The sequence below is a fragment of the Papaver somniferum genome, unplaced genomic scaffold, assembly GCF_003573695.1.
Source record: "Papaver somniferum cultivar HN1 unplaced genomic scaffold, ASM357369v1 unplaced-scaffold_137, whole genome shotgun sequence".
Classification (NCBI taxonomy): Eukaryota; Viridiplantae; Streptophyta; class Magnoliopsida; order Ranunculales; family Papaveraceae; genus Papaver; species Papaver somniferum.
Window position 1 is genome coordinate 12,942,220 of NW_020622934.1, and position 12,807 is coordinate 12,955,026.

Here is a 12,807-nt window from a genome sequence, read left to right on the forward strand (position 1 = left end):
TTTTTTTGATCAATACATTCTTCTTTACCGATCAAAAAAAAAAACTCATAATTTAGTGCGGCCAAAAAATTTATAAGTTGGACCAAAATCTCCTATATAACTCAAAATTTGTCTACAAACAAAACAAGCTGTATTTGTCTCATCCCAAATAGATTTAGGGTAAATGAAAAAACGGAAAATGGGTCATTTGTCCAAAAAATTTTAAATCACGGTTCAAATGGACGAGTAAAAAATAGTTCGGGTGAAATGGACAAAAAAAATAGTAAGGATGAAACTGGATTCATCCTAGCTTAAATTTAAAATATAGTAAGGATGAAACTGGATACATCCTGTGTAAATTAAAAATAAGAAAAAATATTTGAAAATGGGAACGATGAAACTGGTTACATCCTGACCATTTTTAAAATTTTGGCCATTTAAACGGTATCTAAATCTAAATGTTCTTTTCACCCAAGAATTGTTGATTTTGGTCTTTTTAACCAATTTTGTGATGGAAATAGATGTCAAACAAATTTCTTAAGAAAAATGATCCATTCACCGAAGAAGGGCACCAAGCTCATCACCGTGTGAGAGGGGGTGGGGCCCACTCCTGCCCCACTCCCTATCCCAATGTTGACTCTGAACCGTCGGATTTCCCGAAGTGCATTACTCGGTCCTCTTCTTCGGCGTGTGTAGCAAAGTTGCGATTAAAAACACAATTGACATCTTTTTTCAAGTCTAGGAAAACTACCAGTACCGGACACCAACCTACTCCTCAACGAACTGTAAAAAAGTAGGCATGTCAATGGATACCGATTTTCCGTTAGCCGATACCGGTAATCCGTTAGCCGTTACTGCTACCATCCGACATAACGGTAAACGGATATCCGGTACCGATAAGCTAACGGATAATCCCTTCTTAACGTAATGGTAGTGGAACCGTGTATTTCCGTTAGGTTTAGTTCCGTTATCCGCTAACGTGTGTACTGCATAACTGGTTATGCACATTTTCTTTGTACTGCATAACTAGTTATGCACATTTTCTTTGCATCTGCAGTGATTTATGATAAGCATAACCTTTGATGCATCTGCATAACTAGTTATGCACATTGTTCTGTACTGCATAATGTCTTATGCATCTGCATAACTGGTTATGCACTTTTTCTTTGTATTGCATAACAAGTTATGCACATTTTTTTCGGGCATGCGCCTAAGTTCCCCTTTTTATACGTTATGTATTGTTTGGTTTATCTCATCTCATTCAGTCATTCTTCTGTTCTTCACTTCAACACAACAGAGAAGTTCTCAGAGAGAAAAAGAGAGAAACTACGGATGCTGAATCAAGCATCGTCTTCTCTGCCTTAGAAATCATCATCTTCTCTGTGTGATTACTGATTAGAAACTAGGGTTCTCTTCTTCAATTTCCTTTGAGTTTAATTTCAATCTTCAAAACTCAATTTTCAATTTAGGGTTTCTGAAATTAGGGTTCACAATTTCAGATTTGTGAAATTAATCATGTCCCAAAGCGAAAGAGGAGCATCAAACCATGTTGGGTCTTCACAAAATCTCTCTATTTCAGTTGCATCACATTTACCTGCTGTTGCATCCAACCAAGTTCAAGCTTCTGGAGTGAATTCAACACCTGCTTCTATTTCAGTTGGATTTTAAAGCTGTTATGTGTACTTGTTCTGTGTTTTTAGCCTGTTTTGTGGCTGTCCTGTGACTTACCGGATGGCAGCGGAAAAATATCCGTTATCCGATAAGTCCAACGTAACGGTAACGTTTTTGAATTTTTTATTTCCGCGAAAAATGAACGGTAACGGATATCCGCTAAATTTTAACGGAAACGGCAGCGGCAGAGCCTATTTCCGTCACGTTAGCATCCATTTGACAGGCGTATAAAAAAGAGTCTTTAATGCTTTAATTAACCAAGTAGTTGGCATGGGCTGCTTTAGGGGTGTGCAACGGACGGACGGTTGCGGATTAGGGGTCACCCGCAACCAAACCGTCAAAACTGCGGATTTGAAAAATCAAACCGTGACCGGCCCAATCACCCGCGGATTTTACATCCGCGGATCCGCGGATTGTGCGGTCCTGTTGCGGATTAACCGCGGATTAGGGATAAAAAAAAAAAAAAATTGTGCATGTCTTTGGCATGAGGCCCAACTCTCTCTGACTCGCAAGTAAGTTGTTGGAAAGGTCCTGAATAAGCAAACAATTAGTTGGGCTTACTTGACATCAAAAATAGGTCCTGAATAAGCTATTGCAATTAGCTGGGCTTAGTGACCATCACATTCAATTAGCTGGGCTTAGTGGCTTATATCTAATGGAGAAGAGTCAGATGCGGTGCGGTTGAATCCGCGGTTTTCAATATTCAACCGCACCCAAACCGCTAAAACGTGCGGATTTGAGAATCCCATCCGTGTCCGGCCCATACGTCTTGCGGTTTGGGTGAAATCCGCAATTTTGCGGACGGATACGGGTCAAATCCGCGGTTCCGGTTTTTATGCTCACCCCTAGGCTGCTTAAAGATTAGGTCATCTGGGAAAACAAAGCCCAATGAATAAATAGAAAAACGAGAAAAACAAAAGGGATGGGATGAATCCATAGGATGATGGGACAGACGATGACGAGAGAAAAGAGGAAATAACCAATAAGATAATCCAAAAAACCAATAATCAAACAAATCTTCTCTAATTAGTTTAGATTAAGATTATCAGTTAGTTAGGTCACTAGTAGAAGTAGAACCACGCAGGAACACCCAAAACAAAATCAAATTCAATTTCAGAGAGGAAGGGAGAAAGAGAGATCGAAAAGAGAATATCAGGAGAGAAAAAATGGGTATGATAAAAGCTGCAATTGGAGATGCAATAATAACATTCTTATGGGTGTTCTGTGCATCAACACTAGGGATATTCACATCCATCATCTCAAAATATGTAGGTGTTGATTCTGGTAACAACATCGGCGCAACACTTCTCATCACAACACTGTTAGTTTGTGTCTTGGTTTTCATTTTCAATTGGATCGGTGATATCTTGGGTGGTGCTAGTTTTAATCCTACTGGTAGTGCTTCCTTTTATGCTGCTGGTCTTGGTCCTGATAATCTCTTATCTCTTGCCCTCCGTTTTCCTGCTCAGGTTCTCTAATCTTCACCTACCCACCTACCCCAATTATGCTTTTTTTTTTTGATCTGCTGCTTATTGATGTGAAATTTTGATGTGATTTGTTGGATAGACTTTAGGAGCTATGGGTGGTACACTGGCCATACTAGAGGTTGTTCCTCAAAAATACAAACATATGCTTGGAGGACCTTCATTGAAAGTTGATGTGCACACTGGAGCTATAGCTGAAGGTGTATTGACCTTCATCATCAGTTTTGCTGTGTTGTTTATTATTCTAAGAGGACCTGCCAACAGCCTTCTTAAGACATGGATGCTTTCTATGACTACTGTTGCGCTGGTTGTTGCTGGCTCTGGTTATACAGGTCCCTCTATGAATCCTGCCAATGTGAGTTTACCAACCAAAATGCTTCTTTATTTTGCTCGTTCATCATTGCGGTGTTCTCTTGTTCTGCGTGTCTTGGTTTCTTAATTATTTATGACCTTGCTGTTCCAATGCAATATGCTTAAGCTTTCTCTCAATCTGACTTCCTAATTGCTTGATGCATATGGCTAGTTTCAGTTCAAGGTGCATACTGACCTCCCAAACTAGAAAGTCCTGTCCCGTAAAGCTTTCATAGTTAATAGATAAATATTTCTAGTGATTATCCCAGATTATCTGTTACCTTTGGGTTTCTCTTTTAATTTTGTGCTCTTTTTGGTACATTCTTTCCTCGGTCAAGTCTTTAGCTTTCACTTTCGAAAAGCCAAAATTATGGGATTTGTATTGGAAAGATCACTCAACAGTGTAAATCAACATCCTACAGTACAAGGTTCAAGAAAGTAAGGAGGAATATTTACTAGTGGAATGTTAGCTATGTTGTTATACTTGAGTTGTTTTTCTTTTGGTAAGAGAGGATTATCATTTCCAATTACTTCTGTACACGTTGTCATTTTCGTGTCTACTAGTTGTTTTTGCTTGTTGTATAAGAGTAGAATAGTAGACCAAAATATATGATGAACAAAGAAGACAGATGGGAGAACGTGGAGAATAAAAAATTGGAAGGAGAATAGCAATTAGGGTTCTGAAGAAAAATGCTTATGTTTTTGTATTGTCCTCATAGCTATTCAACACCCACGCATTTTCGCTTGCAGCAAAACCACAAGCATTCTTTTTTGGAACCCTAATCATTGTTCTCCTTCCACTTTATTTTTCTCCCTTTCCTCCTATGTCTCTTCTTCTCATTAGTTCGTCTTTGTTCATCATATACTTATTCTAACTGTTCATCATATGTTCACTGTATGTCTGTACCCAAGACGTGAAAAGGCAAAAAAGAGCATCAGCTTTGAGTCACTACAGTGAGCATAAGTTGATTGACTGGAGAGTCTTTCTGTTTAGGGCAAGGTGTCGCTACACTTTTTAGCAGTATTGTGCATGAGCTTTTATTGAAACTCAGGTAAAGTTAGAAGTGTTATTCCCGGAGGTGTAATGGAGGGTCAGTAGTGGACCTATAGTGTTTTACTAAAATATTTAGTTAGAGTCGGAGGAAGGCTTAATGTCACAGCTGAATATGTAGCTATCATCTCAGCCATAATGCAGACTATATGCTCTTCTGAAATAGTTGAGGTAGAAGCTAGGGAGTTTCTAAGGTTATTTAAGCAGTCATTACTTGCAAAAGCATTTGAATTTAGGAAGGCTCCAAAAACTGATGGCTAGATGAAAGGAAGTTGTGGTGAAGTTCAATACTTAGCATCCAATGCCCCAAAAGGATGAGAACAAGTATCAAAAAATTTCTGAAATTAGAGTTTATTGAATAGCTGAATTGAACACAACAAAAGTATCGGAGTGTGAATGCAGTGAATAAGCTTTGTTCTGCAGTCAATATCAGATCATGTCTGTATACTTCTCTCTAAGCTTTTCTTAGGACTCTGAAAAAACTAAGTGTCTAGTCCTTCAATGCAGTTACATTATTGCATACCTACACAAACTCTTATATTCTTCCACCTATGTGGTGATTAATCCTGACGATAGTACTCCCTCCGTCCCATAAAAAGTGTGTCTTGCAGTTTTTCGTTTTTCCTAAAAAAGAATTAAAAAAGTGAAAGACCCACTTTTTGTGGGACAGAGGTAGTATTTTTCATGTTAAGCCACTGTTTATTTAATGAATTTTAAAAGTGCTTTCTCATGCACACCATGTGTCCACCACTATTAGCCTGGCACTTGCACTATTTCTTTACCTACGATAGTTGCAGCCATTCACTATACACGCTGTCATACAGACTGACAAATAAAATTTCAAACATAAACGAAAGTATAGAAAATCTTTCTAGCATTTCTGAGATAACTACCCATCTTCTTTGGTAAATCACTAAATTGTATTTTCCGTATGCACGACGTTTGAGTATTATCAGGCTTTTACAGTTTGTGTCATGCCTTTGTTTTCCTCTTACTATTACATTCTGTATGTGTTTCATTCGTAAAAGTCACTGGGTAAATGTATTTTGCTCCACCCTTGCGCTTTGTACCTTAGGCGGCCTCGAAGTGTCTTAGGCTTGCCCTTAACTCCATATCGCTTCTTTGAACTATATACCTCATACAAACTTTATGACAAGGAAAGTAACCGTAGATGCTCGTAGTTTGCTTTCAGAAGACCCATAGAATTGATTCCTATGCATGATATCTTGAAAATGCGCAGTTACTGTGGACCTTGTACGAGTAACTTGTTTTAGAAAAAAATGATATAATTACAACTTAGTTGATAGAAAAAGCCTATTACCGCATTAGTTTGTAGTTGAAATGCGATTTATTCAACAAACTATATAGTTGACATGCTAAATCACAAAGGTTGGGGTGGGGATGATCAGGTTACATCATCCAATTTGATAAAATAGTGTGAGGAGAATCCAAGAATATAAGCGAATAACTGATGGTGTTTGTTCTTGTTTCATGAGAGTTAAAATAGTCTATGATGCAGTGTTGTTTTTAAGTAGCTTAATGTTCACCTTCAATTTTGCAGGCCTTCGGCTGGGCATACGTTAGGAACAGCCACAACACATGGGAGCAGTTCTATGTTTACTGGATTTGCCCTTTTGTTGGTGCTATTCTAGCCGCTTGGGTGTTCCGAGCTATTTTTCCACCTCCTCCAAGTAAGCAAAAGAAGGCCTAAAAAAGAGACTTGAAAGTACAGGAGAAAAGAAGTTAGATAGGAAGAGTCATCTGACACTTATGTTCCATCCATTGTCCAGACCCACGAAGGGTACTCCTTTTAATTTTAGTTCTGTTATTCGCGTAGTTATATATTCAAAAATGATACCTCTTAAACTTGTGAATTATGTGCACAAGTTCGGAGTTGAACATAGTATTTGTTATCCTGGTTAATTAGGTGCTTCAATCAAGTCTAAGAATTATTGAGTGTATAATAAAAAATTTGGCTGATCGAACTTGTATTTTCATGGGCAGTTGGCTCCGGTAGGAGACTTTAACTTCTAATTGAGCTCCACCTCCCCCTACCAGCAATAATGCTTAAAAAAAAAGAAAAAAAAAATTTGCAGAATCTGTAGAGTTGCTAACTGGCTCTTTGCCCTTTGTGAATGGATACCCGTTGAGCCTCTAGGGTCCATCATTCACTACCTGCCATCGAACTAAACAAGATGTTTAACGAACCATTTTAGTTTCTCACTTTTCAGGGGGTGTTCTTTAGTTTTGAACAACTCCAAGAGCGGGTTTAGCTAAATAGTCAATGTGTTCGGAATGGGGTGTAAAATAATCGAAAGTGTTTCAATGTCAAAGTGGCAGCCAACTGGCCCATGTGAGCATCTCCCGCCATAATTTTGGCGGTCTTTTTTGATATTACCGCCAAAATCTTGGCGCCTAAAGATATTTCCCGCTGAATCTAAGATCCCCAAACCCTCAATATAAGAAGGGGGCGGCGTTATTCAGAGAGACAACAACCTTTCTGTGATTTCTTCACTGCAATTAAGTTATTTAGTTTTTAGATCATCAATTGAAGATCAATTTCTTCCAATCTTCATTTCCCCTAAAAATTTCCCCAATTTTTTTTTTGTTCCTCTCTGAAATCAAAAATGGTGGTAGCATTAGGTCCAGGAAAGTTCTATGGAAGCAGCTTACCAAGACCAAGAATGATGTTGATGAACAGATCAGCAGAAGAAGAAGATATCTACACCAAGGCTAGATTAGATCCACCATTAGGAGTAATGGATCCATTATCATCTTGGGCTCATGAAGCACACTGGTCTATGGGCGGTCTTAGTTTCAATCGTCTGAAACTTCAAGGAAGGATTGAAGGAAATGTTAAGAAACTCAGATCCCAACAAAAGAAGAAACTCTTGTCGATTAAGAAAAGTCTCGAAAACTCTGATTCTAAGAAGACTACTCCAGTTCGCGTCTCTGATGTACATCACTCATCATCTCCCTCATCTGCTTCCCCTTCACCTTCACCACCACCTGCTCCTGCTGCAACAAAGCGTCGTCGAAGACTTGCTCTCCTTCTCGATGACGATGAAGATGTGAATCATATCATCAAATCATCAGATCCAGTTGTAGAAGAAGATGATGTGTCTGGAATCAATAGATCAAGTACTCGCCGTCTTTTTGGAGGTGAAAGCAAGCCGAAGAGAGCTAGAAAGCTTGTAGATGATTTTGATAGGGTTGCCTCTTCTGAATCTGAATCTGAATCATCACCAAGTCCGATTCAATCATCAAGTCCTACTCGATCATCACCAAATACTAAGAAGAATCAGAGTATTACCAAAGGAGGTCGTACAATATCTTCCCGCACGCGAAATGCTCGCCAAATTTCCCCTGAGAAAGAATCAGTAGAAGAAGAGACTACTCCAGCCATTGTTGCTAGTCCCAGTAAAAAGGTCCAAGACTTGTCAAAGAAGCGGGTATTGAGATCGAAATCCAAAGCAAATGATGTTGCCAATGATGCCAGTAAGAAGAACAGTAAAAACAAGTCCATGGTCACTCCATCTCCTCCAGCCAAAAAAGTCAGAACTTCTTCTAGGTTGAGATCTTCACCTGCTATTTAATTAATCAATCAATCCCTTGGGTATAGCTATCTTTACATGTTTTCTTATTTAGGTTTTCTTTTAAATTATTACTACAATGCTTGTGCTTAGGTTATCAATGACAGGTAATACAAATTGTTGGTCTTTCTTTAAGCGATTTATGTCTTAATCTGTTGATGCTTATGTGATGGCCCTCTTATAGTACTTTCGAAATAAATCATCAGTCAAATGGTTTGGTTCATCTCCTTGTTAAATTTTTTTTGCTATTTGTTCGTGGTGATCAAAAAGGGTTTTACTTTTGAGTATCACTCTTACTGTGCTTCAGAATTTGCTCACTACTTCTGAGATTTGACATGGCATCAGCTGTCAAACCATTCGAGAAGAACGTGTACCATTTTTCTAACTGGACGCGGCCTCAATGTTCAAGGAATGAGTCGAATTTGTCAAACTGAGATCTTTTATGGATTCAGTGATCCCCGTGATCTTTGTTGAGATTCTTTTTGTATTATTGACCTGATTTGATGCTTTTTATGTCCCAAATGTTTTTGACTTAATGACCCAAATTCAAGCCTAGGCTGCAGCTGCAGTTCACATCACCGGTCAAGTTACACATTGAAACATCAGTGACATCAAGGCTGCTGCCATAGAGGTTACCAAAATTCTACAGTAGGGGTTACCAACTCACCAGTACTAAGCAAAAACCACCTTTCAATCGTGTAGAGTCTGGTAACCCTCTTGCAGCCATGTTTCAGATTGGTCATCCACATGGTGAAATTTGAGCTTGTCAAATTTGGGGAATATAGTTTGAAGAGTTGGTATTTCCAATCATATACTCGTTCTCACGTTTTATTCCAGCTAATTTTCTCGTATTGCTTTTGTGAGTGACCAACCACATCACAGTGATCGTGACTCATAACACACAATTGATTACTGTATTATAGTGATAGAAAACTGAACAATCAAACGAGGAAATCGTGCAACAGTATTAATCTCTCGGCTGTTTGGAACTACATGGGAAATCTCCAATTAAAATCTTTTTTTTTCTCTTTTTATATGTAGAAGTTGGGATGTCCCGATGTCATGGTACATTAGATGGTGATCACAAAAGAAAACATTGTTTCCAATTATTTTATTGTTTCCACTATTTTATTTTCTTTTTAACGAGAAAGTAAAAACATTAAAAAGAAAAGAAAAAATTATCTTCATTTTTGGAGAATTCTGTGTCTTCTATGAACGGTTTGCTTCGGCCAATTTTTCTGGAGAGGGATCAAAATTCAACCTATTGGAACTTCAGGCGCAAGGTCGGCTCAGCTTCTTTTATTACGACGTAGTAGACCATTAAAGACTTTGGAATGGGAACCGACAAAGGAAAAGGAATACAAGAGACCGAATTGGAAAAAAAAAGATAGTATCTCTTTTCCAAAAATGGAGATTGTATAAGAAAACTATTTACGATTCTTCTACTTTTCCTTTTTGATTTTTATTTTTTGTTTTTGAAAGTTACGTAGATTGAAAAGAACACGAAGATTACATAGGATCATCTGGTATGTTGGTTGTCCTTATCCCATTATAATGCACCGGGATATTGGCTTCTACCAACATACTATTGACCTCATTTACTGGACTACAATTTATAACAGAATTTGAAAAAAGAAAATCCAAAAGTAAAAAGTTATAAATGAAATCAGGCATCTGCAACCAAATTTGCTTACTATTCCACTCGTACGCACTTCTTTTGCCAAAGTATCAGCTACTTCATTGCATCTCATGTTTTTAGAAACAAAAACCAAAAAGTTGTTGCAGGACTGAAGAATCCTCACTGCTTCTGCAACTATTGCCTGATTCCTCAAAAAAAAAAAACGTTGTTGAACTTGTTCTAAGCATGGAGAATTAGCCTTTGACAATCACCTTCCACCCAAAAATTTCTTACCTCCATACTCTTAGCCCAACAAGCTGCTTCCAGCAAACTCAAAGCCTCTGCTTCTTCTGCAGTGACGGCTCTTATAGACCCAGCTTCAACTTGCACATCGTCTCTTGTTTCATTTCGCAAATGAACCTTTTCATTAATGGAAATTCGAGGTTACAATGAGTTTCAGATCGAAAATAAGAGAATACAAAGTCACAAGAACATACCGTAAAAGTCCGATACCGAGAAATCCGACAAGAAAAAGAGAAGAATTACCAGAGTAAGACAAATATAAGCATGAATGAGATCCGATTAAATGGGAGGAAGAATGGTTTACATATACTTGGTACTGAATTCGCCCCTGAGTGGATCGAGCCACATCCCCTTATATATTTACATACAACCAAATTTCTATTTCAAAATGTCCGTGTGACCAAGTAAAATTATTTTTATATAGTGTTTGTTTTTACATAGAGGCAATTTTTACAACCAATTTTTTTTATTCATATGTGGATTTTATTTTTTCAATATTCTTATGCAGAAGTTTTACTGTATTCGACCCCACCCTTCGAACCCTATCCACAAGAAGAGGGGATTAACACCACAACCAACATATAATGCATGGTTAGGAGACTTGAAGCTCCGACCATCTATCGTTAGCTTTTTGAACATTTTACAAATAATTTATTTTCTGTGAAAAATAATTCGATAAAAATAAAAACCTCAAATGTTTGAAAGAAAATGAAAGGGAATCACCTTTCCATTCTTCAGAGACATTATGAGTTGTACGTTAATCCGTTAAGTTATTGAAAATCCCTGCTTAAATAGTAGAACTTAATAAAAGAAACTCCACGCAGTTTGTGGATCACCTTGACTTAAACCTCTAGTTGTTTTAAATGGAGTGTAAGGAGACCTATTTAGAAATTTATAACTATTAGTGGTGCTAATACATTGGTGTATGAGTTTATACCTATGTTTAGAAAGCCGAATATCTTGAGAATATTAATAAGAAATGATCATTCAACTCATTCAAAATCCTTAGCCATGTCAAGTTTAAGGCCCATGATCCCATGTTTATATTTTTTTCCTTTTTATAATATGTCGGATCATGGGAAATGACCACATTATTCGGTATGTTTTTACTAGGAACATATATAAGAAACTGTTGGAAAAAATTAACACTAAACAGGGTGAAGAAAATAATGTTGTATTAGGGTTCAAAGCTCTAATAATAGATTCTTTTCGATAATTATTCGACCCTTCCCAATAAGATTGGCGAGTACAAATAGGTCAATGAATATTGCCGTCAGGATACTTGAAGCCCCACAATAATGTTGGATTCAAAGCTTGTACAACCTTGACCCAACCAAGAACCTGATTTTGTTTCTGATGATGCTTGTAAGAGAGAAAACAAAGAGTTTTTGAGATGTTTATTCATGTTTGAATATAAAACAATCATCACCACTTATAGGGGACTCATGCCTATTGGATATGCCTCTTCATTTCCAAAGACACATAAGGTGTATAATGGGAATGGTTGTGTCTTTTGTGAACCATCACACCCATTAGAGGTGCCTCTTGATTCTCCAACTAACATCCATTGTGTCTATTCAACACAGACTCTCCCCCGGTTGTAGCGGCAAACTAAAAACAAAAATCATTTTATTTTCTAAGATATTGAAAATATCCAACAATCTCCCCCATTTTCAATAACCAAAAACATGAAAATAAAATAAAATAAAACTTACAAAACAGGAGTGGATGCATCACTCAAGTGACTACCTACGTACCCGAGTGGGATCAAGCCAGCGTAGTTCAAGGTAAGTTGAGACAAAGCATCATCGTTGGAACCAATACATAAATGATAGGTACCTTCTGGGTTTGAACCTTCACTTAGTGTAAGATATTCAAAGCTTTATCGAGGTCCTATGGTGAATTTAATCTTGATCCAAGTACCCCTTGTGATAAAACCGGAACCTCCACACATATTGATTTCCGATAGTAGTGTGTTTTATAGCTCGCACATTAATGGCCCTGTGCTTTCTCCTGGATTCATGAGTCTTTTTCTGAGAACGGTCTTATTCTCATAGGAAACGACCTGATTTACATATACTCATATTGGTAAGTCTCAAAGGTGTTTCTGCGAGACACTTTGTGATAAAAGTTAGATTTATTAAGGATTTTCATCCATCCCTAAGATCATGCAGAATCACTACACTAGAAGAACAATGGAAAGTTTTAGTTTAGTGTACCATAATCACTTCAATAATTTGTTGGTACCACATTGAACTTAGTTTATCTTTTCAAAACATAAGTTAAGTTTCCGTTATCAGTGATCGAACTTCTTTCACAGACCTGAGTCTCATCTCCTTATACTTCATTGAAATTATTTCCTTTGGAAGACTCTTCATAAGTGAGTCTACCAAGTTTTTCTCCGTTTGGCTAACTGCAATTACTCATTTCTTGAGTAATTGACTTACCGTTCAGTGCCTAAGACTTTCATGTCTTTCCTTTTCATTATAAGTCTTGTTAGAGACGTTATAGATCATATCCTGATTCACAAATAATCAAGACTGCTTGGGATGACTTCATCCAAAATGGGATCTCTACAATTAGGCTCTCAGTCATTCTTCCCCGTTAATTGCATCCATTTATGCAATCAATTTTGGCAACATTATTAAAATGTTCTTATTTAATTTTACAAAATAATTGTAACTTCTCTAGGAATCATAATTAACATTCATGGTTAATTCATAAGAAGTCATTTAAAGACTTTCATTCACCAGAGGC

At 37.4% G+C, this 12,807-nt stretch overlaps 2 protein-coding genes across 2 annotated transcripts; both read left to right on the forward strand.

Moving 5' to 3' along the window:
• The first annotated feature begins 2,581 nt into the window (after positions 1-2,581).
• LOC113334918 (aquaporin SIP1-1-like) lies at positions 2,582-6,533 on the forward strand. The gene is made up of 3 exons (XM_026581141.1): positions 2,582-3,119; positions 3,217-3,489; positions 6,098-6,533. Exons 1-3 carry the CDS (start codon positions 2,817-2,819, stop codon positions 6,245-6,247), a joined length of 726 nt encoding a protein of 241 aa, XP_026436926.1. The 5' UTR covers positions 2,582-2,816; the 3' UTR covers positions 6,248-6,533.
• A 630-nt stretch (positions 6,534-7,163) lies between these two features.
• On the forward strand, positions 7,164-8,132 carry LOC113334594. Its single transcript, XM_026580812.1, has one exon. It carries the CDS (start codon positions 7,164-7,166, stop codon positions 8,130-8,132), a length of 969 nt encoding a protein of 322 aa, XP_026436597.1.
• Positions 8,133-12,807: the final 4,675 nt, after the last annotated feature.